The sequence below is a fragment of the Pleurodeles waltl genome, chromosome 3_1 (assembly GCF_031143425.1).
Source record: "Pleurodeles waltl isolate 20211129_DDA chromosome 3_1, aPleWal1.hap1.20221129, whole genome shotgun sequence".
Lineage (NCBI taxonomy): Eukaryota > Metazoa > Chordata > Amphibia > Caudata > Salamandridae > Pleurodeles > Pleurodeles waltl.
Window position 1 is genome coordinate 1,642,147,625 of NC_090440.1, and position 23,663 is coordinate 1,642,171,287.

At 44.4% G+C, this 23,663-nt stretch overlaps 1 protein-coding gene across 1 annotated transcript in view; it reads left to right on the plus strand.

Moving 5' to 3' along the window:
- The first annotated feature begins 207 nt into the window (after positions 1 to 207).
- METAP1D (methionyl aminopeptidase type 1D, mitochondrial) overlaps positions 208 to 23,663 on the plus strand; it is a 768,794-nt gene continuing 745,338 nt past the window's right edge. The window contains exon 1 of the mRNA XM_069225336.1: positions 208 to 331. Within this exon, the coding sequence (XP_069081437.1) occupies positions 277 to 331 (55 nt within the window). The 5' untranslated portion in view covers positions 208 to 276. The remainder of the gene's footprint in view (positions 332 to 23,663) is intronic.

Here is a 23,663-nt window from a genome sequence, read left to right on the forward strand (position 1 = left end):
AGAAGCCGTCAAAAAATATATTAGATGGATTTACAAAGCTGTAACCCATAAGTAAGAGAAAAACAGCATCATATCTGAATGCTCCACAAGCAACACTCAAACCGGTACCACGTCGCTCTAGAGCCAGGCTGTTTAACGCGAGCAGTCTGCAGTGCCGGAGCGCTCAACGGCAGACAAGCTCAAACACTTTCATTTCGCAGAGCCAGTCAGCCCGTTTGTTTTCTTGGGTACCTCCGGAAGTACGTCAGGCGGATTCTGGAAGTGGAGCACGCGCGGATGATTCGCTCTGGCTGGCTCTCGTTTACTATCTGCCAACGAGTACACATGGCGGGTAAGTTCCTCATTTGGTAAATTGAAGGATACAGAAGGGGGATCTAATTCTGGCAGTTTTCAACCACGCCGGCTCGGCGCGAATGGAGTGGGTGCCGCAGAGCTCCCGACCTGAAAGGAAACACATGGCACTACTCTTGTCGCTGTTTGTTCTCCCACATTGGCTTCGTCAACACCTCAATCTGTAGTGTGTTGTAGAGGTGCGCCACCTGTCTTCATACTTTGAAAGGTAGACGATCCAACAGCATGTAGCGTGTTAGCAAGTGCACCCAGTCACGACCTCACACGTGATTAAGGCACACGTCCTAACCAAAAGAAGTGGGTGTACTAACCGAGTTAGGCAGTATGCACGGGAAGTCACGGCGCGCGGCATCACATGTGGAATCACAGGGAGTGACATCACAACGTAGCTTATCAGGAAGTGACGTCACAAGAACCGACGTCAGATCTTAACACCTCACATACGTTTAACGGGTCTGTCATGGGTACATTTGAGCGCATTAACATGTTTAACAAATTAGATTTTGCGTTGGGCTGTGACAAAAAGAGTGACTCAACACCCATGCAAAATCTGGGCCTTAACTATTACATTAATTTTTTAAAACTCTGCCAAAAAGAAATTGACAGCAAGGAGAAGTGTGGGGTAAATCTATTCTGCTTAATTTGTTGCAAAGTCTGCATTTTAAAATACCTTATGGGGTTAAAGTACAGATCTGTGTGCTAAGTAAATCCCTGGGAATAAAAATAATAGTAAGATGATAAGATAACTCTGTAGGTTAACGTATTTGCTGGAGAGATGTTTTGTCTAGTCCCACTTTCACATCAAAGTGCCATGGAGGGTTAATATGGCTCCTGCAAGACACATCATGTTACATACAGATAACAGATTTTTTGTTTTATGTAAATAGGTACATGGATTACTGCATTCACTCAAAGATCCTTTTGTTACTTGCAGTTCATAAATTGTAATCCTTCTGGTATAGCACAGTGAGCTATGAAGGACATATGACTTCTACACCGTATAACCCTCTCTATCTTATGTAACACATCTTTTAGTGCTATAAAAGAAATAAATAAAATAGTGATATTTAAATTATTTGTGTGAATACTGGTACAGACCAACGCATCTGACATTCTTACAGTGCATGCATATCTCTTATATTCAGGGACTGGACAAAGTCAAAAGCATGCCTTTCTTAAGTACCTGTGAAGGAATAAGTTGTGTGCCTTTGTATCCCCTCCATTGCATTTAGGTGTGAGGCTCCTGATAGCTGTTAGTCAGGATGCTCCAACAAACGAGGCCTCGTGGCCCCTTATCTTTGGCCTTTGTTATGGGCCCTTTCACGCTGTTGCTCTGAAAGAATGCAGACAACATGCATGCGCTGCTGAATTATCTCCTAGTGTCTGGGGACAAATTCAGCATATTCTTTGGGGCTCAAACTATTGGCAGTGTAGTCGGTGCCACCCTGTGAAAATAGTGGGCAGACACCATCTGTCCGCATGTACCCTCGCCCTGCCTATGATCATTTCTCGACTTCTTTCAGCTTTAGCACCCAAACTGCCCCCCTCTACCGCCCACCAAAAACTCGTCACGTCCACTGACACATCCACCCATGCCAATTAACCTATGCTGTCTCCTCCATACAACTGCTTTTGATGTGATGGCCTCTTGGCATTCACCTAGAATGGCCAGTTGTTGTTCATACAGGACTCCCCTTACTCATTGGGGCCCTCCCGCTGTAAGTCATTGTGTTCCTCGCCCTTGCAACTCATGTGATATCTTCATTGTCACTGCCCCAGGGTCTCCCCTCCACTGTCAGTTATCTGGAACGTTCTTCCCACCTCACCTGTCAGCCGTTCACATTTTGAGTCTCTCTCCCCCCTCGCAGTTCAGCTGCAGATTACTTCGAAGCCCATACCCAGTTGGCATACCTAGGGTATCCACGCCAAATACCATCAACTTATGGTGACCCATTCCATGACTAGTCTTGTTTCCTGATTTGTTGCCTCTCACTTTTGGATGGCTTCTCTACTGCCTGTTACCTCTAGAGCCATCACTGCCAGGGGAGATGGCATATCTTTTGAAGGTGTACTGCTGTTATTGGAGCGGAACTGTGCAGATGGTTGAAAAAAATAGAGTAGAATGTGGCAGGGGAAAGTGATTAAATGTAAGCTGAGATTAATAATTCAAACACTCAATGCACCTCTGCAATTCTCGGTCACATGTCTGTAGGAAGACCTATTGTTTCCAATGAACAATGCATTGGAAACAATAGGTCAATGCACAACATTCACTTGGAGAAGTCTTTAGGTCAGACCCATGCTCATAAGTGGATGACCTTGTCTATCTTGCTTGGTTACTCTTGATTTGTTGTGTTTCCCCCCTATTTTGTGTCCTGCACAGGAGCATTCATGTGTTACAGTGGTGACATTATGTACATTTTTATCCTCACACTGCAGAATTAAAGTGACTCATTCCTCCCCCTACATTGTAATGCACAAGTTGTATTGTTTACTATGTGCAGGGCCACTGGAATTATGTGGCAAGTAAGGCAAGTTATGCAGAATAGTGCTGCACTTTTTTTGTCATTATTCATTATATTCATTATTTTATAATATTGACACAACCTACTACTCCCTGGGTAAATAATACACCTCATTAGTACCAGTTTACCAACCAAATACAGACTTAAGCAACTGAAAGATGACCAGCTAACCTTAGTGAAGGGCCTTCGATTGCTCGCAAACACGTTGCAATATTTTTAGTAACTTTTAATCCATTGAGCTGGAAACACATTTTTTATGCAAACATGTTCAGATTATGTAGCAGATAATGGAGTATGTGGCAAATGCAGCAACCCCATAGTTTTGCAAAAAAAAGGGGTGGCTGCAGAATCACTTAATTCCAGTGGACCTGACTGTGTGCCAGTGAAGTCTTGCTAACTACAGCAACCATCTTGAATGAAAGGCTTCTCACAGTAAAAACAACACATTCCCAGTGAAATGTGCTTGCTTAAACCTTGATTATAATTATGTACATGCACTGCTATACGTTTCCCTAAGAAAATGTTTTTCTTGTGTATTAATACTACTTAAAAAAGAGATCGTATGAGATCTGGAAACCATAAAGCATTTATATACTTATATTGATGATAAGTGTGGTAAGCCTTCTGTATTGTAGAAAGAATGTCACAATTTATTTTTCTGAGGTGTTTTCTGTTGTAGTTGAAACAGGACTCATAGGGTTTCACATATATGTTTATTGAGTACGCAGATTACAAGCAGTGAGTGCTATCTCCCAGCAATCAGCCTCAGTGATCTTGCTGGAAGGCTCCATGGCAACCTTCTTAGATCACAGATGGTAACTGTAGGAAGCTGGCTCTGTATATACTATATAAAAATGAGAAATAGTGTGCACAGGGTCCGGGTGTTCCCCAGAGGCTTAACAGAGGCTAAAGTAGATAATACTAATGCACTCCTTTGTGGGAGTGTGGTCGAGCAGTTAGGCTTATCAGAGGGTAGTGCAAAGCATTTGTTGAACACACACAGACAATGGAAGAAGCACACACTCAATGACTTAACTCCAGACCAGTGGTTTTAAATAGTAAAAATATATTTCCTTAATTTATTTTTAGAACCACAAGATTCAGGTTGCAGGTAAGTACTTCAATAGATTCGTATTTCACCTATGCCACAGGCAGTTTTTTTGTGGGCATGACACCCTGAGAGGGATGCCATGCCGACCTTGCCTTTTTCTCCCCACCAACACACACAATGTGCAAAGGCAGTGTGTATGTGTTTGGTGAGGGGTCTCCTAGGGTGGCATAACACTTGCTGAAGCCCGTAGGGATCGTCTGTGGTCACAGGGCCCTTGGTACCACTGGTACCTTTTACAAGGGGCTTATCTGTGTGCCAGAGGTGTGCCAATTTTGGAGACAATGGTACATTTTTAGTGAAAGAACACTGGTGCTGGGGCCTGGTTAGCAGGATCCCAGCATACTCTCAGTCAAATCAGCATCAATACCAGGCAAAAAGTGAGGGGGGGGGGGTAACTTCAACACAACCATGGCGATTCTTCTCCACAGGGGTTTCCCTCTTATGGTCACCAGCACTTACTCGGACCCCCGTGGGAGGTATAGGGGGTGGAGGGGCTCCTCTAGGTAGACAATATAACCAGTACTGTTGGCCTTCCAACCATACACCACTTTTGTGAGGAATTTCAATGCAGCTCCTGTTTCAGAGCTGGACTCGACCGGCCCTCCGGGGGTAGGGCATCAGTCTTGCTCCCACCAGCTTTGGGCACAGATTGACACCATCGGGCTCTGTGACTCATGAAGGACATGGCACCCTCGCAATGCTATGTACACCCACACCTAAGAGGCCCATAAGATGTCATCACGGATTGATTGTCAGCTCCTTCCGACCACGGATGTCCTACAGATGTCTAGTGTTGGTATCCTTCTGCAGGGATTTTTTTGTTTTGTTACCTCTGTAGTCATTCAAGTGTCCCTAAATATTAACCCACTCTCGAGGGCAACCCGGCCTTTGTAGACAACCGTTTCAGCTAGCACGCACCAGTCCATGTTGTGTTTCAAACCCTGTAATAGAAGCACTTATTCTGCTCCCCACATCTTGGCAATGTTCCTTTTTGGGATGGCCAGCCCCAACATATGCGGTCCATACTGAGCACGTCTGTTTTTCTCCCATATATTCAGGAGACACCGTTTGGCTGTCAGGGTGAGGGAGGCTCTGCATACTTCATTCAAACAATCTATGACATCCCCCTAAAAGCCCTGTATTTTTTGACATTCCCAGATCGTGTGGTAGAAGGTACCTTTGTGGCCATAACCCTGTCTGCAACTGATACTTGATGTCCTACCCATTTTGAACAGTGTGGTCGGGGGATAGTGCGAAAGTTGGTGGATTTTTAGTTGCACAAGGCAGAAGCCAGAATTTTAGGCCACCTCCCTTAAGTAAGCCATGGCCTCTACCCAGTCATTGTCTTTAAGAACTCCCCCACCCCCCCCCCCCCCATAGATCTTGTGCAGCTGTGTCAGGACCTCAGGTGTATTGTGGAGTAGTTTCTTGTACTTCAGTGACATGGCCTTGCGTGCCATATATTTATCTAGGAGCCTATGCTCTAGTGTTGATGACTCTGGCAATTCTGTGCCTTTCATCAGCACCACCCTCCACATATGTCAGGCCTGCGGATAGCGTATTTATCTCATTAGGTGCTCGGTGGTAGTCTTGTCGTAGATCTGGATAGGGGATCACGCCACGTGGCTGCCATAAGTCCCCCACCCTGGAGATGCTGTTCAGGTCCCAATTATCAAAGTCTGGGAGGGACCCCAGTGTCTCCAACACAGCAAGAGGGGCGTGGCCTTTGTGATCCTCCCCTTCCCCCTTAGGGTATGTGTGGCTGTGTGCCAGATATTGCTTACTACCGCTGTCGTCCCCTTGAGTTTGCAAGGATTTTCAGACCACTCATCTAATCTTTTGCATATGGTAGCCTCGGAGCCGGCCGGGCAGCCCCTGTGGCACTTGTTTGATACAGATTCTGCTGACCATTTAGAGGCCAAGCTGCAGGCATACTTTCAGGCCAACCATGGGTCTGTATCCTTGGTCAGACACCGTTTGGGCGGCCATTAAACCTACAACATTAAACCTGGTGAAAGGCTATATCCGGGGTAAGGAGAAGCTTGCACACGTCACAACCCTTGAATCCTTGTCTTGGAGCACCAGGTGCTCACTGAGACGTCGTATGCGCTTGTTTGCGTCTAGCAGTTGCCCTTGTGGAGTTGTGCCAGGTCTCCCTGGTGGAGGCCAGGCAGTGTTGGAGGGCCCTGACCCATCGGGTCTATGAGCATGGTGACGTCTGAGAAACTCGTTTAGTGGATGGCCACCAGAGAGGATACCTCCAGAATAGTCCCGCACATTGGGTACACTGAGGGCTGCCTTTAAAGTCTGTACCCACAACATTTTGGAGGTGTTTGCTACCTTTTACTGGTAGTTCTATGCCCCTAGGCCTCGGCCTTCCTGGGAGGTGGCGCATCTGCTGCTGGCTGAGATCCCTCTCCCGATAATCCCTCACTCACTGGCCCGTGATTTGGACCAGCTGATCACGGCTGACGAGACTGGGGTAGCACTCTCAGCTATGACCTCCTGTAAGACCGCGATCCATGATGGGCTGACAGGCTTCCTATCTAATATTATCCTAGGTCTTGGTCCGGTTTGATCCCGCCCTTGCTGGACATGTATTCTGAGGCTGAGTGCAATGGTGCCTTTCACTGGGAGCTGGACACATCCTTTATCATGTTTATTCCCAAGACAGATCAACCCTTGTATAGTTGTGCCTCCTACAGTGCAAATCCCTAATTAATTCAGAGATCAAGGTATTTGCAAACGTCTTGGCCAATCAGTTGCACTTGACCTTGTCATATCTGATCCACCCAGTTCAGTGCAGCTTCATTCTGGCCCGTGGCAGTGCATCTGTAGAGTCCAGCTGGTCTTGTCCCAGGAACACTTTCTCCCTCTTCTGGTGGCCCTGCTCCTTATAAATTGTGAGAAGGCCTTTAGCTTGCTTGATTGGTCCCTCTTGTGTATGGTCCTGGAACATGCAGAGCGTGGCCCCTACCACCACAGGCTGATTAAGCTTTTGTGCTCCACGCCATTGGCACAGATTCGCTTCAATGGATCAGTCTCCTCTCCCTTCCCTGTTGGTCGGAGGTTCCGCCAGTGTTGCCCGCTCTCTCTCTCTTTCTTCCCCCTCATCTTCGCCCTCATCATTGAGCCTCTGCCGCAGCTCATGCACTGTGACGCTAGGGTGCATGGCTAGTCATTGGGACAGTGGTCCAGAGGAGTGTATTGCAGGGGTGTGGACATTTTTAATAAATATACTTGTCCAAGGGACAAAATGTTACTGAAATCTACTTGTCTTGTAAAGATGGCTACTTGTCCAACTTATTACCTATATCAGTTAGCTGGTCTGAAAAAAATGAATATTTTGGAACTGGAAATATGTTTGCAGTTTAGAAAGGTGCTTTTGGGTGTTGCATTTTTACATTTTGAAAAGAAATGTTTGATGTGTATTTTTCTTAACTATCAGAAATGTGCTTGTATAGAGATCATATTGCTACTTATCAATACACTGCAAACAGGGATCAAACGATTACAAGCAATTGTGCACAAGGTGCTTTAATTTATTGAGCTATCACTAAGATATTGTAATATGTGATCCCAAGCAATACACAACAACTGGTATAGAGTTTGGCGATTAAGACCCATCACTTACAAACTAAAGGTGCATATGTGCAGCCCGTTAAGTATCCACTGAACTCTCTTGAAGGTTGGTGTCCATGGACTGCAGATTACAACTAGCAATTTGTGACGGGCAAGTTGCATTTGGCATCTGACTCTGAGTTTATCCAACAGCATACAGATTATCTTCTTTACTACTTTATAATGCTCGTTCTTTTCCATTTTCTGTCCCTCTTCTCTCTTGTTCCCTGTCCTGTGGTTTCTCATTTCCTCTAATTTTGAATATATTTTAAATTTTCATTACTTTCCTGCTGTTTTTATGCAATTCCCACTTTAATTTCTAATGGTCTGTCACCATGTTATTTTTACTGTCCTTTACTCTTTCACTCACTTCACATCAATAGGAAGGTGCTGGCGAAGTGAAGAGCAGAAACTTCTGGGAGTAGCTGTTTTCAAGGTTCAAATCCTAAAGATCTCTATCGAGTGCAGAGGCCCGGAAGTGCTTTGAGGGATGCACGCATTTTTAAAGATGCATTCTCTCTCTTTCTCTCTCACACATGCACACTACAGACACACAGCTACTGCACATTCACAGACCCTTCAAAGTGAAACATACCTACTATGCACACACACAATCCTGCAGAGACAACCTACACAGAACCTAAAATGACACACATCCACCTTGCGAACATTCCTACCTGCAGTCCACACACCATTCAAAGACACATAAACACACTCTACGGACATATTTTCACCCAACCGCCCCCCTCCTCTTTTTGTGCATACTCACACCTTGCAGTGAAAAACCTACACACATCCCTCCCCAGGGTACACACACACAGACTTAAGCACTTGGGAAGCTGCAAACATCCACTGGAGACAACCAGCAGCAGAGGGCACATCTCACCAGAGCTACACCGATTACACTCGGCGGCCCCAATGATAGAGTCCACTGCTTGAGTCAGTGGCTGGAGGTTGAGGAGAGAGGTGATGAAAAGAAGGGGGCAGGGCGATAAAACTCCCTGCCGGTCTACTTTACTCAGTACCTGCAACTCTCTGACTGTGGCCCAAATCATTTATAACAAAAGCTTTCTATACTTCAGGGTTGTCCCAACCTGAAAATCCCACTCTCAATATATTTATTGTTCTACATTCCCTTCATCACCAGTTTATTGCAGTTTTTCCCTTTCAAACGTTCTTGTCATGGCACAATTATGAGCATCATCCGTGTTGTCAGCGGCCTTGCAGCTTACATTCATTTAAAAAAAGAATGCCACGTTTCCTGTATCTGTTCATCTTAACTGCGACCTACTCTGCAAACCGCAAACTTGGAAAGAGTCTGGTTGTGTTCATTACCAGGGCTGTGCAAGTATGTTGATTAAATCATAAACTCTGACTCATTCAAAATCAGTCACTTATTCTGAAAATAGAATAGATAATCAAAGCATCCCACTGTTCTCAGACTGTACACTGTTAATTATCGAGTCCCTAATTTGAAAGCCTTCTTACAGGTGTGGCATGGAGACAGGATGCCCACTACAATCAGGTGGCACAATTTTACATTCTGCAGGTTTTTTTAATGAGCACATTTCCTTGCATGGAACAAAAGAATTTTCTTTTCTTCATACCACTGCCCGGTTTGGAGTTCTTGCTGCAGTGCGCGCTGATCAAAGCACACGCAGCGGGACTGAGGCTTCTCTGATGTTTATTTTGAGCCAGGCATGACACAGAACGAGTTGTGGTCCAGTTTATCTTGTACATTTGTATAGTATAAAGCTTATTACTCTCGACAGAGCTTGGCTGTGAGTACCAAAGCGCATCCCTTTGTAGCGTGATTTAATGTCTAGTTGTCCATGGGACAAACTAGACATTTGATCTTCTTGTCCCCTGTGGCAATCTAATTGGTTCGGGCGTCGGGCAATATAAATCCCCCACTCCTGGTATTGTGATGAAGTTGTGCTCTTCTTGGCGACTTCCAGCCTCCACGTTAACACCCAACATCACTGTTAGTCCTGGTACAGGGTGACTTTGTGTCTGCTGCTTGCTGTCTTACACCTGACCTTCATATATCTGGGTATGCATATGTCTTTGCTTCCTGAATTGATGTGGTCCTCTTAACCTGGCACCGCCCTTAACCCCAAAATCCTGCGCCCAGTAGCTAGAATGAAGAAATACCTTCAGTAATTGGGTTGTGTACCCTTCCACGCCCTCAGGTATGTGGCTTTCTTCAAAATGATTGTGCTCCCTCATTTCCATTATGTCTTCCACATCGCTTCCTCCCGTCCCGACCAGTGGTTCACGGTCCTTTACTCCATCACTTGTCCCTTCATTTGGGCTGAGGGTCGGCATTGTATCACCTTTGACAGCTGCCAACAGTTCCCCTATGACGGGGGTATGGGAATTACAGACCTGCTCCGTTACAACATTACCTCCCAGATGGTTATGTTGAACGCCTTGCTTAATGGGGGTTGGAGTGACCCAAACTGTCGGGCTGAGTTGTCCCTGTTGGGGCTTGACTAAATTATGGGCATCCTGTACAGTTCCCCGATTCCCAGGTCCACCCACCCCCCCTGACGTTGCACATGCAGTTTTCTTGAGCTGGCGCTCCTCCTTATGGGCTGGAACCACCGCAGACTGACCTGCATGACCCCTCTCTGGCCGGGCACATGGCCACATCACACTGCAGGGCTGGACAGGTTAGCAAAATGGGACAAGATAGGGATTTCCCTGCTCGGGATGGCTGGTCTGGGGGCTGTTCTTTGCTCTACAGGAGCAATCTCTGCTTTCTAATTCTCAGTTTCACAAGTACCTAGAATTACGACACGCCCTTGTGGCTCACCTCCCTTTGGACACTGCAATCCTGAACTTTAGTCCTTTTGAAGCTAAACTGTTGACTGGCAGGCTTACTCAGAGTGCAGTATTGCAGGTTTACTGTTCCTTGGTCATTAACACACCTGACCAGTTTGCGAAGCTGAGACAGAGATGGAAGGCGTGAGTAGAGGCAACTTAGCAGCACTGACTGGAGGGCAGCCAATGGCTCCATGGGAACTGGCCATCTCCACACGCCTCTGATTGAACCAACTCAATTATCTCCATCTAACCTATATGACTCCCTAGCAACTCCAACAGGTAGGTAAGATTTTGCAAGCCGAACGCTTTTGCTGCTCGACAGAAGACAACGACTTTATTCACGTGGTTTGGTTCTGCTCTGTGTTGATCCCATATTTGGGGTGGGGGGTTTTAGGGGTGGAGTGAGAACTCTCTTCAATCCTTGACCGACCCTTGCATCTCTCCCCCAGAGTTGCCCTTCTGGACCTGCTGGAAGACCTGGGGGGACCGAGTGGAGCATGCCTCTGAGGGAGTGGCCACGCTGGTTGCTAAAAGGGATATTGCCTGGGGGTGGAATTCACAACCCCTCCTTCATTGGTTGCCTGGCGGGCAGGAGTGGACTGGTGCGCCCTGCACAAGAGGCCTATTTAGTTGGCCTGGGGATGTCCACACAAGCATAGGAAGATTTGAGGCGAATGGTGGGACTTTCATGGATTGGTGTTATATGACTGATATGTATATGAACTCGTGTGGCGATCTGTGACAGGATGTTTGTGCTGTTGGTCATGTTTTAAGAACAAAACTCAATTAAAAGTTGGTTATCAAAACAAAAATTGAGCATAGCATTAGCATGACTGATCTGTAGCTAAACCACAGCTTCAAGTGAATGCATCTGTGCCTGACAAAACTGTAACAGAAGAATTGTATTATACCCAATAAACCTATGTACATACCTAGAGGAACCATTCTTCACTTCATATTCCAATACCGGACCCACCTTCTGCGCGAAATCCGGTGATTCTCCCTTACAGGTTCCATTTTATTATCACTTCTTACATGACGCTGTGATGCATCCTTTTAACCAGCACCACACATCACTCCCATTCGGTTTGGCCCAACCAAACATTAAGCATCAGTCATGAACATTGCTCCGCTACATCCACTTTCTTCCACATTCCCTGCAGTCACCTCGCCTTAATTTTTCTATCGGTATAGGGCTTATCTTCTGTTCCACCTTCGTCCATCTGACAGTATTATAATTACTCCTCATCATACGTATATGATAAGGCCCTCCTGACTGGTGAGAGGCCTACACTCAATCGTATCAGCTTCACTTGAATCCAATTTTCACTCTCTACTCACCACTCTCTTTAAACCACCCCACCTTCTCTAATTTCCTCTTTTTGTTTTTTTCTATCTTGTCTCATCCAACCTGGAACCAATTGGATTTGTTTCTTTCATTAACCAGAAAGACGTTTGACCTGTCACACTGACGTGTGTGCAGTTTGCGCACAGAGCCTCCATTGCTGATTCTCAACAGCCAACTTGCTCTTCATGGCCAATTCAGTTATACCTTTGACCAGTCTGTTTGCCCCCTCCACAATTCCATTGACTTGCAAGTTATATAGATATATTCTAGTATGTATCAATCCATATTGAGATAAAAATAATTAATTTCATGTCATGTGATGTTTATTGTGTACCGTTATCTGTAAACAATTAAATAGGCACTACTTCCCTGGCAAACACTTTTCTTAGCATCTTGATTGTAGTGGATTTTGCTCACTCATAAATTCCACTTCCATCCTTTTGGAGTGAACATCCTCCATAACTACTGCAAACCTCAAATTGTGCGCCTTCCCACTGAATGGTCAAATAAAATCAAGGCCAACTCTTGCCTATGGTTGACCAGGATCTTGAATATGTTGGACCTGAACACCACCAACCTTCAATGTTTTTTGCTTTCCTTACCAACTTCACTCATTTGTACCTATTGCACAGCATCCACATACACTTTATGCCACCAAAAATTCTCTCTTACTCGCTCGGCTGCCAAAGTTTGCCCTAGATGTCTCTCATGCCATAATTCTCATAACCTCCTCCTCAATGTTGCACGTGGAATGAAACTGTCTCCTTCCATCAATATTCAGTTTTCCCCATATGAGTGTTCACTTAACATTTTCCAGTATGGTCTCACTTCCTCTTTCACACAGCTCCCTCTCACATATGTCTTTCCCATCATTCTCTTGACCTGGTTCAACAACTCATCCCCTTTGAGAGTGTGTATCCACTCTTCCTGTGTTATTGCACCCTTACACTCTTCTGCTACATCATCCACACTTCCAATCACCTCTTCCACACTTGTATTGTCATCTTTCCCTTCTTCTATTGACATTGACAATCACTTAATGCAATCAGCCTGCTTGTTGATCCAGCCAGGAATATATTCCAGTTTGAATTTGTAGCCTGGATGCTAATCTTGCTAAAACATTCATTGTGCCACCTGGCAAAACAACTTTATATAAAGATTTGTGGTCAGTTTTTAGGGTTATATTTACCCCCTACATATATCCTAAAGCACGCCATGATTCAAACAACCGCCAAGGCCTCTTTTTCGATGACAGAGGACTTCCCTTCTACAACTGCCAATGACCGAAATGCAAAAGCCTCTGTCTTTTCCATGCATCTGGGCAAGGGCCGCTCCCTCACCAACTGCACTTGCATCTACTGTTACCAAGATTTTTTTGTTAATATCAAATTGTATTAGGAGATTTGCTTCCACTATGTCTTTCTTAACCGCTTCAAATGTCTGTTCTTGCTCACCTAACCACACAAACGATTTGCCTTTTCTCAACAATGACCTCATAGGTTCCATCTTGCATAATACTCCACAAGACCCATAAAGGACCTCAATTCATCCTTATCTCTTGGTTTTGGCACCTTTATGATCGCTTTCACCAGGTCATTCGTTGGCTTTATACCTTGGGCATAGATAGTATGACATTTGTTCCTTCTCAGAATTAACCCTGCTTCGCTTAACCTCTGCGTAGTTTGTCTCAGGATTAAACTTTGTTCTTCCACACTCTATCCAAACACCACAATGCAATCTGGGAAGAACGTCACATTGCTCTGTTCCTTAAATACATCTGCCATCATATGCTGAAACACACTGCTGCACTAGTAAGACCAAATGGAACTGGATTTAATTGAAAAGCCCCTCTTATTTATTTGAAACACCCCTTTAGTTGCTATGAATGCAGGTAACACCTTAGACTCCTGATGTAATCTTAACTGGTGGAATGTACTTTGATGTCTAACTTTGAACAGTATCTTGTATCTTTCAACGTCGGCACTATTTCTGTAATGTTTGATAATGGGAAGCTATCTACCTCAATATTTTGGTTCAGAGATCAAAGGTCAACACAAAAGTGTCTCTTCCCATTGACATTTTTAGTTATAACAACTGGTGAAATCCACTGAGCTGATTCCACTGGGTCTGTCCATGGATGTATAATTTCCATTTGCCTACACCCATGACATTTTATTTGGGGTCAAAGACAACAGGTTTACATGTTTATTTTGTCCTTGGGGCAAGTAGGGCCAACACCCCCTCCAGGAGGACAAACCCTTTGGCTGCTAGTTTACAGCACCACATTTTGGAGCAGGAAAGGGAATTGTCTGACGTTGAGGTACTATCTGTTACTGTATGTTTCTGCTGTTCGAACTTGTCTTTATGGTATATTAATGCAAAGCCTTTATTATTAGAGTGAGCACTCTAAATGTAGACTCAGACTGCACTACTGACAGCGGTTCAGTAAAAGGTGTGTATACATGTTTGCAAAGTTCAACAATATGAGGCCATGTAAAATGGTTCCAAAATTCTCTCTGATTAGATGTAAATATGTGCAGAAGCTTGCAAATAAGGTTGATAATTCTTTGCTTTACAAATAAAATGTTCACAAAACAATGCAACTAGGAAAAAAAAGTCTTACTAAATTAGATTAGGTACCATTATTTAGTAAAATAATGCATGCTAGTATTTCCAAATAATAGTCATAATGGAAAAATCAGTATAAATAGTTTCAACAAGATTATGAAAAACATGAAGATAAGCGAGCACTGGCAAAGCCAATAGGTCCAACATCAGTGGTCAGTCTTTTGGTTTTGGCAATGCTCGTCTTTTTTTGACATGGCTTTTGTAAAACTTTACTCTTGTGGGAGCTGCCTAGCCTCTCACCATTGTAACAAACATTGGCAAAAGCAAAAATATTTTTTAGTCTAAAAAAAGCACACATTGCCACAGTAGTTCCTGACACTGTTTAAAACTACTTTGTGTCCTGATATCGTCCTTGCGAAAGAGCAGATTGCTAGAACTCACAGTGTAGCTTTCTGCCACAAGAACAGAGAGCGAGAAAGATATAATTTAAATAAAAACAGAAGGTCTTTGACCTAATTAGAGGCCTAATTCTTAAAGAAAGTCACAAAAATGCTCCTGGGTTAGATGTCTTTGCATTAGTGGAGATTTATGTATTTCATGAATTTACACAAGTAGACCAGAAAATTGTACCCACAGAAAATATTTGTAAGCTGTATTTTAGCACAAGCAAATATGCATGTTTAGATTTGCTCATGCGAAAATCTGTCGAGCATTCACAAGTTCACTTTCCCTCCAACCACTTTTTCCCAACCCCAGAAGACGATTTACTTCTGCCCTGGTCAGGAGTACATTTCCAACCTTTCTCAGTATGGGAAAAGATTAGAAAACAGCTTGTGAAAGCCTTTAAAACATGCAATTTAGTGGGCTTGCACAGACTCAAAAGGGCCACCGAAATTGGCATGGGAAGTAACAATCCTGTGGCTGGGGTATGTGGGGTTTTAGCCCAAACACAGGTGGAACAAGTCTGGACGTAGCTTCTGACATCCTGCACAAGTGTGGGCCACCAAAACCATCTTTGACAGAGATCTAACCTCTTTTTCTCACCCGGGTGACCTGCAAGGACAGAATCATGTCCCCAATGTAACACTGTATCCCGTAATTCTTTGGTAGGGACGTACAACTGATCAGCATGAAATAGTAAATTCTCTTTTTCAAACACATCAGTTGAACAGGGAACCTTGTGTTGGGATACCCGTATTTTCTCAAGGAACTCTTGAGAAGTGCACACAGCCACAATTCTTTCTAGAGGTATAATGCTTCTGACCTGTTCTAGCGCAACATCAGAGGAGAAACCCATCCTAGACAACGTGCCTGCCTTTTGCTCTGTAGCAACGGGCCTATAGGTGATTACGAAGTCAAACTCATTAAAGAATAGAAGCCAGCGCAATTGACGAGGTGTCAGGGCCTTGGTCGCTTGAAAAAAATGTAAATTACGGTGATCTGTGTAAATAGTTACGGTGTGTCTAGCTCCTAGTAGGTGGTGACACCATTCCTGGAAGGCAAGCTTGATGGCCAGAAGTTCCCACTCTGCCACCGTGTAATTTTGCTCTGCGGGTAGCAATTTCTTTGAGAAGTAAACTATTGTATGGAAATGCCCAGACTCAGGATCTCGTTGGGACAAGACACCACCCACTGCCATTTGGGTAGCGTCTACTTCCATGAAAAATGGCTGAGCCGGGTCGGGATGATGGAGAATGGGTGCTTCAGTGAATGTGTTTTTAAGATGTTGGAAGGCTTTCTCAGCTTCTGCATCCCAGAGGAACTTAACCCCCTTTCGTAGGAGATGAGTTATGGGAGATACCACAGTAGAAAAGTGGGGTATAAATCTCTGATAAAAATTTCCAAAGCCCAAAAACTGTTGCACTTCCTTGATGGATCTTAGGGCTACCCAATCCAGGATGGCCTGTACCTTGGAACCTGTCCATGGAAATTCCATCGGGAGTGATCACATCCGAGGAGTTCTACAGTTGTAGAGTGAAAAACAAATTTTTCCAGCTTGGCGAAGAGATGATGGTCACGAAGCTGATGTAAAACCGCTCTTACATGCCCTATATGTTCCTCAGTGGAAGACGAATAGATCAAAATGTCGTCTATGTATACCACTAAACAGATATCCAGAAACTCCTGCAGCACTTCATTGATGAAAAATTGAAACGCTGCAGGAGCGTTACACAACCTGAAGTGAATCACTGTGTACTCGAAGAGTCCGAATTTAGTTCGGAATGTCGTCTTCCACTCAACCCCCTTCATCACTCGGATCAAGTGGTAGGCACCGAGGAGGTTGAGTTTAGTATAAATGGTTGACTGATGTACCTGATCTGAAAGAACTGGGATCAACGGACGAGGATACCTAATTTTGTATGGTCACTTTGTTGACTGCGCAATAATCTGTACATGCGCACAGCTAGCGATTCTTCTTGGGCACGAAGAACAAAGACGACGATACTGGTGACGTTGAATGACGAATGAAACCCTTAGCCAATAGATCATCCAGGTAGTCTCAAAGGTATCGATTCTCAGGCTCAGAAAGAGCATACACCCTACTACATGGTAGCGTTGCCCCTGGAATCAAGTCTATACGACAATCGTATGACCTATGTGGCAGCAGCTGGGTGGCCTTCTGTTCACTAAAGACATCATAGAAGTCTTTATATGGTGCAGGAATGGCCAGTGTGTCGTCCGGCTTGATAGCTGTACTATGTGTGGACCCACAATGCAAGGCTGTCACTAGTAATTGTTTTTCTTGGTAACAAGAGTGCCAGCAATGTTTAGAGTCCCAGTCAATTTTGGGTTTGTGTAACTGAAGCCAGGGTATCTCCCAAAAGGCTCCAAATACTGGGGTATCTATGAGGTCAAACTGAATTTGTTCTGTATGGTTGTTTGCACAAAGCATGGACAAGGGTGTTGTTTGATAAACGATAAGCCCGGAGGGCCATTGATGGCTCTGACTGGTTCAGGGACGTCTTTTCTGACAGTCGTAGATTCCGGTAGCCCCAGAGTCAAGCAATATGGGAATGACCTACGAACCTGAGGGGACAACACTAACGTCACAATAAGAGTTAGATGTCGAGGTACTCGACTGGTGGTATTAGCAAGAAGATGTGAGGCCATATTGAAAGAAGCGCTCTATCAAATGGTCTCAAAAGTTATCAAGCCAGTTAATTTACCGCCTGGTCAGGAAGCGAAAATTCAGGCCCCGTTACCGCTCCAATGGCTTTCTTTGGAGCAGTAGGCTTGTTAGGACATTCCGGAGCAAAATGCCCTGCCTTACCGCAGTTATAAACACAGTTTCAATTTTTTCTTACGTTCTTTCTCTTCCTTAGATAGTGGGCCCCACACACTGCCAATATGCATGGGCTCAGGTGTATCATGAGTGGGAAGGGTGGACTCCTTTTTTTCAGTTTTGAGCACCACTAAGCGTGTGTCACCCCAGAGTTTTTCTCCCTTACATTCACTCAAGCGGTGATCCAATCATACCACCAGGTCAATGAACTCGGAACACTCCATAGGCGGTTCCACAATTTGGGCTAGAACATCCTTGAGATCGTACCGAAGGCCAAGAGAGGTCCTCTTCTCCTTGGGACACTCAGTCTCTGCCACCAACCGATTGAAAGAGGTGATATAGGACAGTAGATCCTTGTTTCCCTGGCACAAATTCAGCAACTCATTGTCACTGGCTTGCACAAAGAGGTGTTTGGCAAACAGTTTCCGCAAGGCTTCCTTGAACCGGTTGAAATCATACAGTATAGGGTCATTGCGCTCCACCAGCAGAATAGACCAATTAGCTGCATTGCCTGAAAGCTACCTAAAATCTACCTTTGCAGCATTGTTGGGGAATGCAGCTGCCCGACACAAAAACTGTAGCTGGCACTGGAAAAATGTTGAACTTGGCACTAGCTCCAAAAACCTTTCTGGAGGTGCTAAGGGCACAGGGGTTGGTGTTGTGAACATTACGTGCATGGGTTGTGTGGTGGAAGTCGTTGGGCCTGAATTGCGTCTAGGAACATGAATAGACGGGTCAAACTGAGGGGCCTGTGGTACTGGAGATCTTTGTTTTAGTTTGACTTTTCCCCAGGGGGTGTCTTGTGGTTTATACCGCTGTAGTTCAGTGTGCAAATCCAGGTTCTCCTTCTTTAAGGAAAGAACTTCCTTCTGTAATCCCGCTAGGGCCCTAGTTAAATCTAATAAAGATAAAGCATCCTGAGCAGCTGGTAAAGCCTGTGCTAAACCTTTGAAAGTACTGATTGAGGAATCCATCGCCCAGGCAGCCCCATATGTTGTGGCTTGGCTTTATGTCGAGACAGGGCCACTCACCTGAAAAGCAGGATGTCTGCAAGGGCGATGGTGTGCCCTGGCCTCCTGGGCACTTCCTGGTGGACACAGAAACCCCGGCAGGTGTCCCAAAAGGAAAGGGGGAGTGGAAGAGAAAGAGACAAAACACTGCCACGTCTTGCCGGTCCAGCCAGGCACCCTGTATCTTCGGGGGGCACGTCGTTGTTGACAGAGTGATAGTAGAGTTAGTGCACTCAACTTCCTTGAAACTGAATCTCTCTTTCTGATATGAGCACGGGAGCAGTAGGAGAACACCGGGATGCTCCAGCACTTTTCTTGGATAATAATAACTGTTGGCACAAATACTAACACTGCATTACCAAAAACCCAAACTGAGTACCATAACACTAAGTACTGTGACACTAGGGCTGGCCTCACAGAGATTCATTGATGCGCACTGCAGTTAGAACTGTGGTTGCACTTATCATGCACAAGAAAGACAAACAAGGGCATTAATTATATCACCTATAACTTTCCTGCATGCATAGGGTTAAACTAAAAGGAACAAAAACAATCCAAGAAATACAAATGTCCACTCTGGGTTCAAACAGTTAGGGTGGCACATTTTGGTTTGGTTTCACTGTATGTGTGAAAAACCTTTCAAAAAGCAATTTCCTCAAACCTGAAACACAAGCATGAATGACCCAATTTAAATCCAAGAGTTATGCTATTAGAGAAAGAAAAGTCACGTGAATGCTCTTTTAAAATTGCACTGTCACTTTTTGTAGTACTTGAGCTCAAACAGATTTCCTGAAGCACATTTAGGCATGTAACTACTATAATAATGTAGAATGTTCAGAAATGCATTTGTCTCTTCAAGGTAAGCACTCTGTCAAAATGCGAGGTCTGAAATACACCAGCTGTTCTAGGAAAGCGCGGCGCTCAAAGAACAAACTTCTGTCAGAGTCACCAGATCCTCGGGGTCTGTGCACGTTCCCAACACTTCCACCACAAGACAGCTCCAATGCTCTGATTAGAATTGTCACAGAGTCTAAGAGAGTCCAAGTGGGGAAAAAGGGATAGGAAGGGAACAGCTGGGAAGGAGACCTGTAGGAAGCAAAAAGGTTAAAACACAATATCAAGATTATATCATATTAATCAGCACTAGGCTATGACTCTAAGCATTGTCATTCTGACAACATGAACAAGGGAGGGAATCAAGAAAGGTTAAATGCAACTTTCAAATTCAAGTATTATCTTTTGCATGAGGATCAGGAAATAATCTGAATGATTTCTAAACCATCATAAGAATCGTGTTTGAGAAACTTATTATGTACATACAACATTACATCTAGCATTTTTGTTTTCTCAAAATTGCCGGAACATGAATTGCGCACATTTATTTTTATAAAGGTTGTAAATACCATGGAATGATTGTGCACCAAGAATAACATAAATTAGACTTGAGAAATAAATCACGCATCTTGCCAACTCGAAAGCCACCAAGTAAATGCCATGAAGTGGTAGCGCATAATGAACACCGTGATATTAAACACACAGGAAATGAATCGCGCGTATTGCTGATTCTAGTACCTCCAAGTAAATGCCATGAAAATGTAACGCACAATGAATATCATGAATTAGACACAAGAAAAAAAAAAAACGTGCGGCTTGCCGATTAGAATATCACCATATGAATGTCAGGAAATGGTAGCGTACAATGAATAACATGAATTACACACAAGAAATGAATTGCGTGTCTTGCCGATTCGAATGCCACCATGTAACTGCCAAGAAATAGTAGCGCCCAATGAATATCAATGGTTAAAGCACGAGAAACGAATTGCGCGTTTTGCCGATTCGAATGTCACCATGTAACTGCCAAGAAATGGTAGCGCACAATGAATATCAAGGGTTAAAGCACGAGAAAAGAATCGCACGTCTTGCCGATTCGAATGCCACCATGTAACTGCCAAGAAATGGTAGCGCACAATGAATATCAAGGGTTAAAGCACAAGAAACGAATCGCGCGTCTTGCTGATTCGAATGCCACCATGTAACTGCCAAGAAATGGTAGCGCACAATGAATATCAAGGGTTAAAGCACGAGAAACTAATCGCGCGTCCTGACGATTCGAATGCCACCATGTAACTGCCAAGAAATGGTGGCGCACAATGAATATCAAGGGTTAAAGCACGAGGAACGAATCGCACGTCTTGCCGATTCGAATATTAACATGTAAATGCCAAGAAATGGTAGCGCACAATGAATATCAAGGGTTAAAGCACAAGAAACGAATCGCGCGTCCTGACGATTCGAATGCCACCATGTAACTGCCAAGAAATGGTGGTGCACAATGAATATCAAGGGTTCAAGCACGAGGAACGAATCGCACGTCTTGCCGATTCGAATATTAACATGTAAATGCCAGAAAAAACCCAGAGCACATTCACACACACAGGGTAAAATCTCTCAACATGAAAATTAGGCCCAAGAACTCGGATGCCTTCAAAGACGAGATCGGGGGCCCAGCCCGACCTCCATCTTACCGCCCTGATCAAGGATCACCAATGTGAATGAAGGGCAAAGGCCTGGAAGTTTGATCTTCCTGGCCACCGGAACAGGAGCTCAGGAAGTTGCTGCTGCTCTGCACCGGGACCTCTGAATAGTGAGCACGTGGAGCTGGGCTGGCTCCCTTTTATAGAGTCTTAGCCCAGCCCACCAACCACACCCAGGCATTCTGAAGGGAAAGCTTCTAGAAGGCCCTGGAAGGGGACCACGCCCTGACACAGTCTGAAAGCCTGCAGCAGTACATTGCATGTGAACAGTATTTATATGCATGCTGAACATAAGTCTTCAGGATTAAACTCTGCAATGCAAAAGGTTAAACAACATCATATCAGCACAATGCATAAATGATGTTAGCTTGAAATTGTTAGGTTTTTGCATTCTAGTTGCCCGTAGAGCACGCACTACCCTGATGTTGACAGTACTCCCCTCTCCGAGACGCGAACTAGGGCCTGGTTTGTCTGGATTGAGACGATGAAAATGCCTCACAAGTACTGGAGCATGGATATCAGATGCAGAAACCCATGAGTTACTTTCAGGGCCATAACCTTTCCATGAAATTAAGTACCATAGGTTACGCCCTCTCAGTTTAGAATCCAAAACTTTCCTGACCTCGTATTCTACCTCCCCCTGCACCAGAACTGGATCTGGATGAGGGCGGACCTTCTGGACTGCCTTTTTCAAGAGGGAAGTGTGGAACACTGGATGAATCCGTAATGATCTTGGCAATTGTAGTTTATAGGTCACAGGATTGATTTGCTGAAGGACAGTGTAAGGACCAATGAATTTGGGGTTGAACATGTGCTTCTTCTTGAAGTCTATATGTTTTGTGGAAAGACACACTTTATCACCTAGTTGATACTGCGGTCCTTCACCAATTTCTTGTCATAATGCTTTTTGTATTTTTGTTTGGCCTTTTCTAAATGCTGTTGAATCAATTTCTGGGTTTGATGCAGATGTTGGTTTCTGACACAGCTGGAGTAAGAGAACTTTCGGAAGGGATTGTGATGGGCAAGGTGTCACGATGATAGCCAAACAAGCCAAAAAAAGGTGTAACGCCAGTAGAAGTGTGGAATGAGTTATTGTAGGTTAACTCAGCTAACCAGAGCATTGATGTCCAGGAATGAAGTGCTTTTTCAGCGTAAGCACGCAGGTATTGCTTCAAAGTCTGATTTAGTCTCTCCGTTTGACCATCTGTTTGAGGATGGTGGCTAGTAGATAGTGTAGATGTCACTTGGAGTGTTTTACACCATGTCTTCCAGAAATTGGGGGCAAATTGCGACCCCCGATCGGAGAGGATTATTTTCGGCAGTCCATGATAACGAACCACTCTATTCAGTAAAATAGTTGCCAGTTCACTGGAGGTGGGCAATTTCTTACAGGCAATGAAGTGTCCATATTTCGTGAGACTATCTACTACCACCAGGACTACTGAATGTTGTTGAACCACTGGTAGACCTGTAATAAAGTCTAAAGAAATGTGCTCCCAAGGACGACTTGGAGTTGGGAGTGGATGCCACAACCCTTTCGGTTTTGAATGACTTGTTTTAGTGCGAGCACAGACTTCGCAGTTGTTTACCATTGCTTTTACATCTCTTGTTAGGGTAGGCCACCAAAAATAGCGTTGAATTAATTCAAGAGTTTTAGGAGTACCTGGATGACCTGCCGTAGGTATAACATGCAACCAATTGAAACACTATCTTGCGAAGTTTGGTAGTGGGCACGAACAAACGAGCGTAATGAAAAGGTAATCCTTGCTTGATTGACCTTTTGGGATCTGCTTGGGCCCATGTCTGCCATTTCTCGGCAGTGAAAGAATTACGGATGTCTTCAAAGAAATCTTCAGTTTTTATGATACATGGGACTTTGTCTGGAGCAATGATAGCTCTGGAGGTTTGAACTGCAGGCAACGTGGTAGACTCTTGGCGGGACAAGGCGTCAGCTTTGCGATTGTCTTTACCAGGCCGGAAAGTTACCACAAAATCAAATTCGGCAAAAAACAGCATGCAGCGTAATTGCCGAGGAGTCAAAAGTCTGGCGGAACTCATGAACTGAAGATTGCGATGATCAGTATATACCGTGACAGTGTTTTTGGCACCCAACAAATGATGTCTCCATTCTTTAAAGGCGTCACAAATCACCAGAAGCTCTTTTTCAGCAATGACATAGTTCTGTTCGGCTTCGTTCAACTTCCGAGACATGTAAGCTACAGGATGAAGTTGACCAGTGTCTTTGTTTCGTTGCGACAAGACTGCTCCTATCGCCACATCTGAAGCATCAGCTTCCACTATGAAGGGTCGATCCGCATCAGGATGAGTCAAGACTAGGGCAGTGGAGAAAGCTTCCTTTAAAGTTGAAAAGGCTTGATAAGCTTCTGGGGACCATACACATTTTTATTTTCTTTCTTAATAGCTTAGTGATTGGAGCCACTGTCTGGGAGAAATGATTTATGAACCTCTGGTAAAAATGT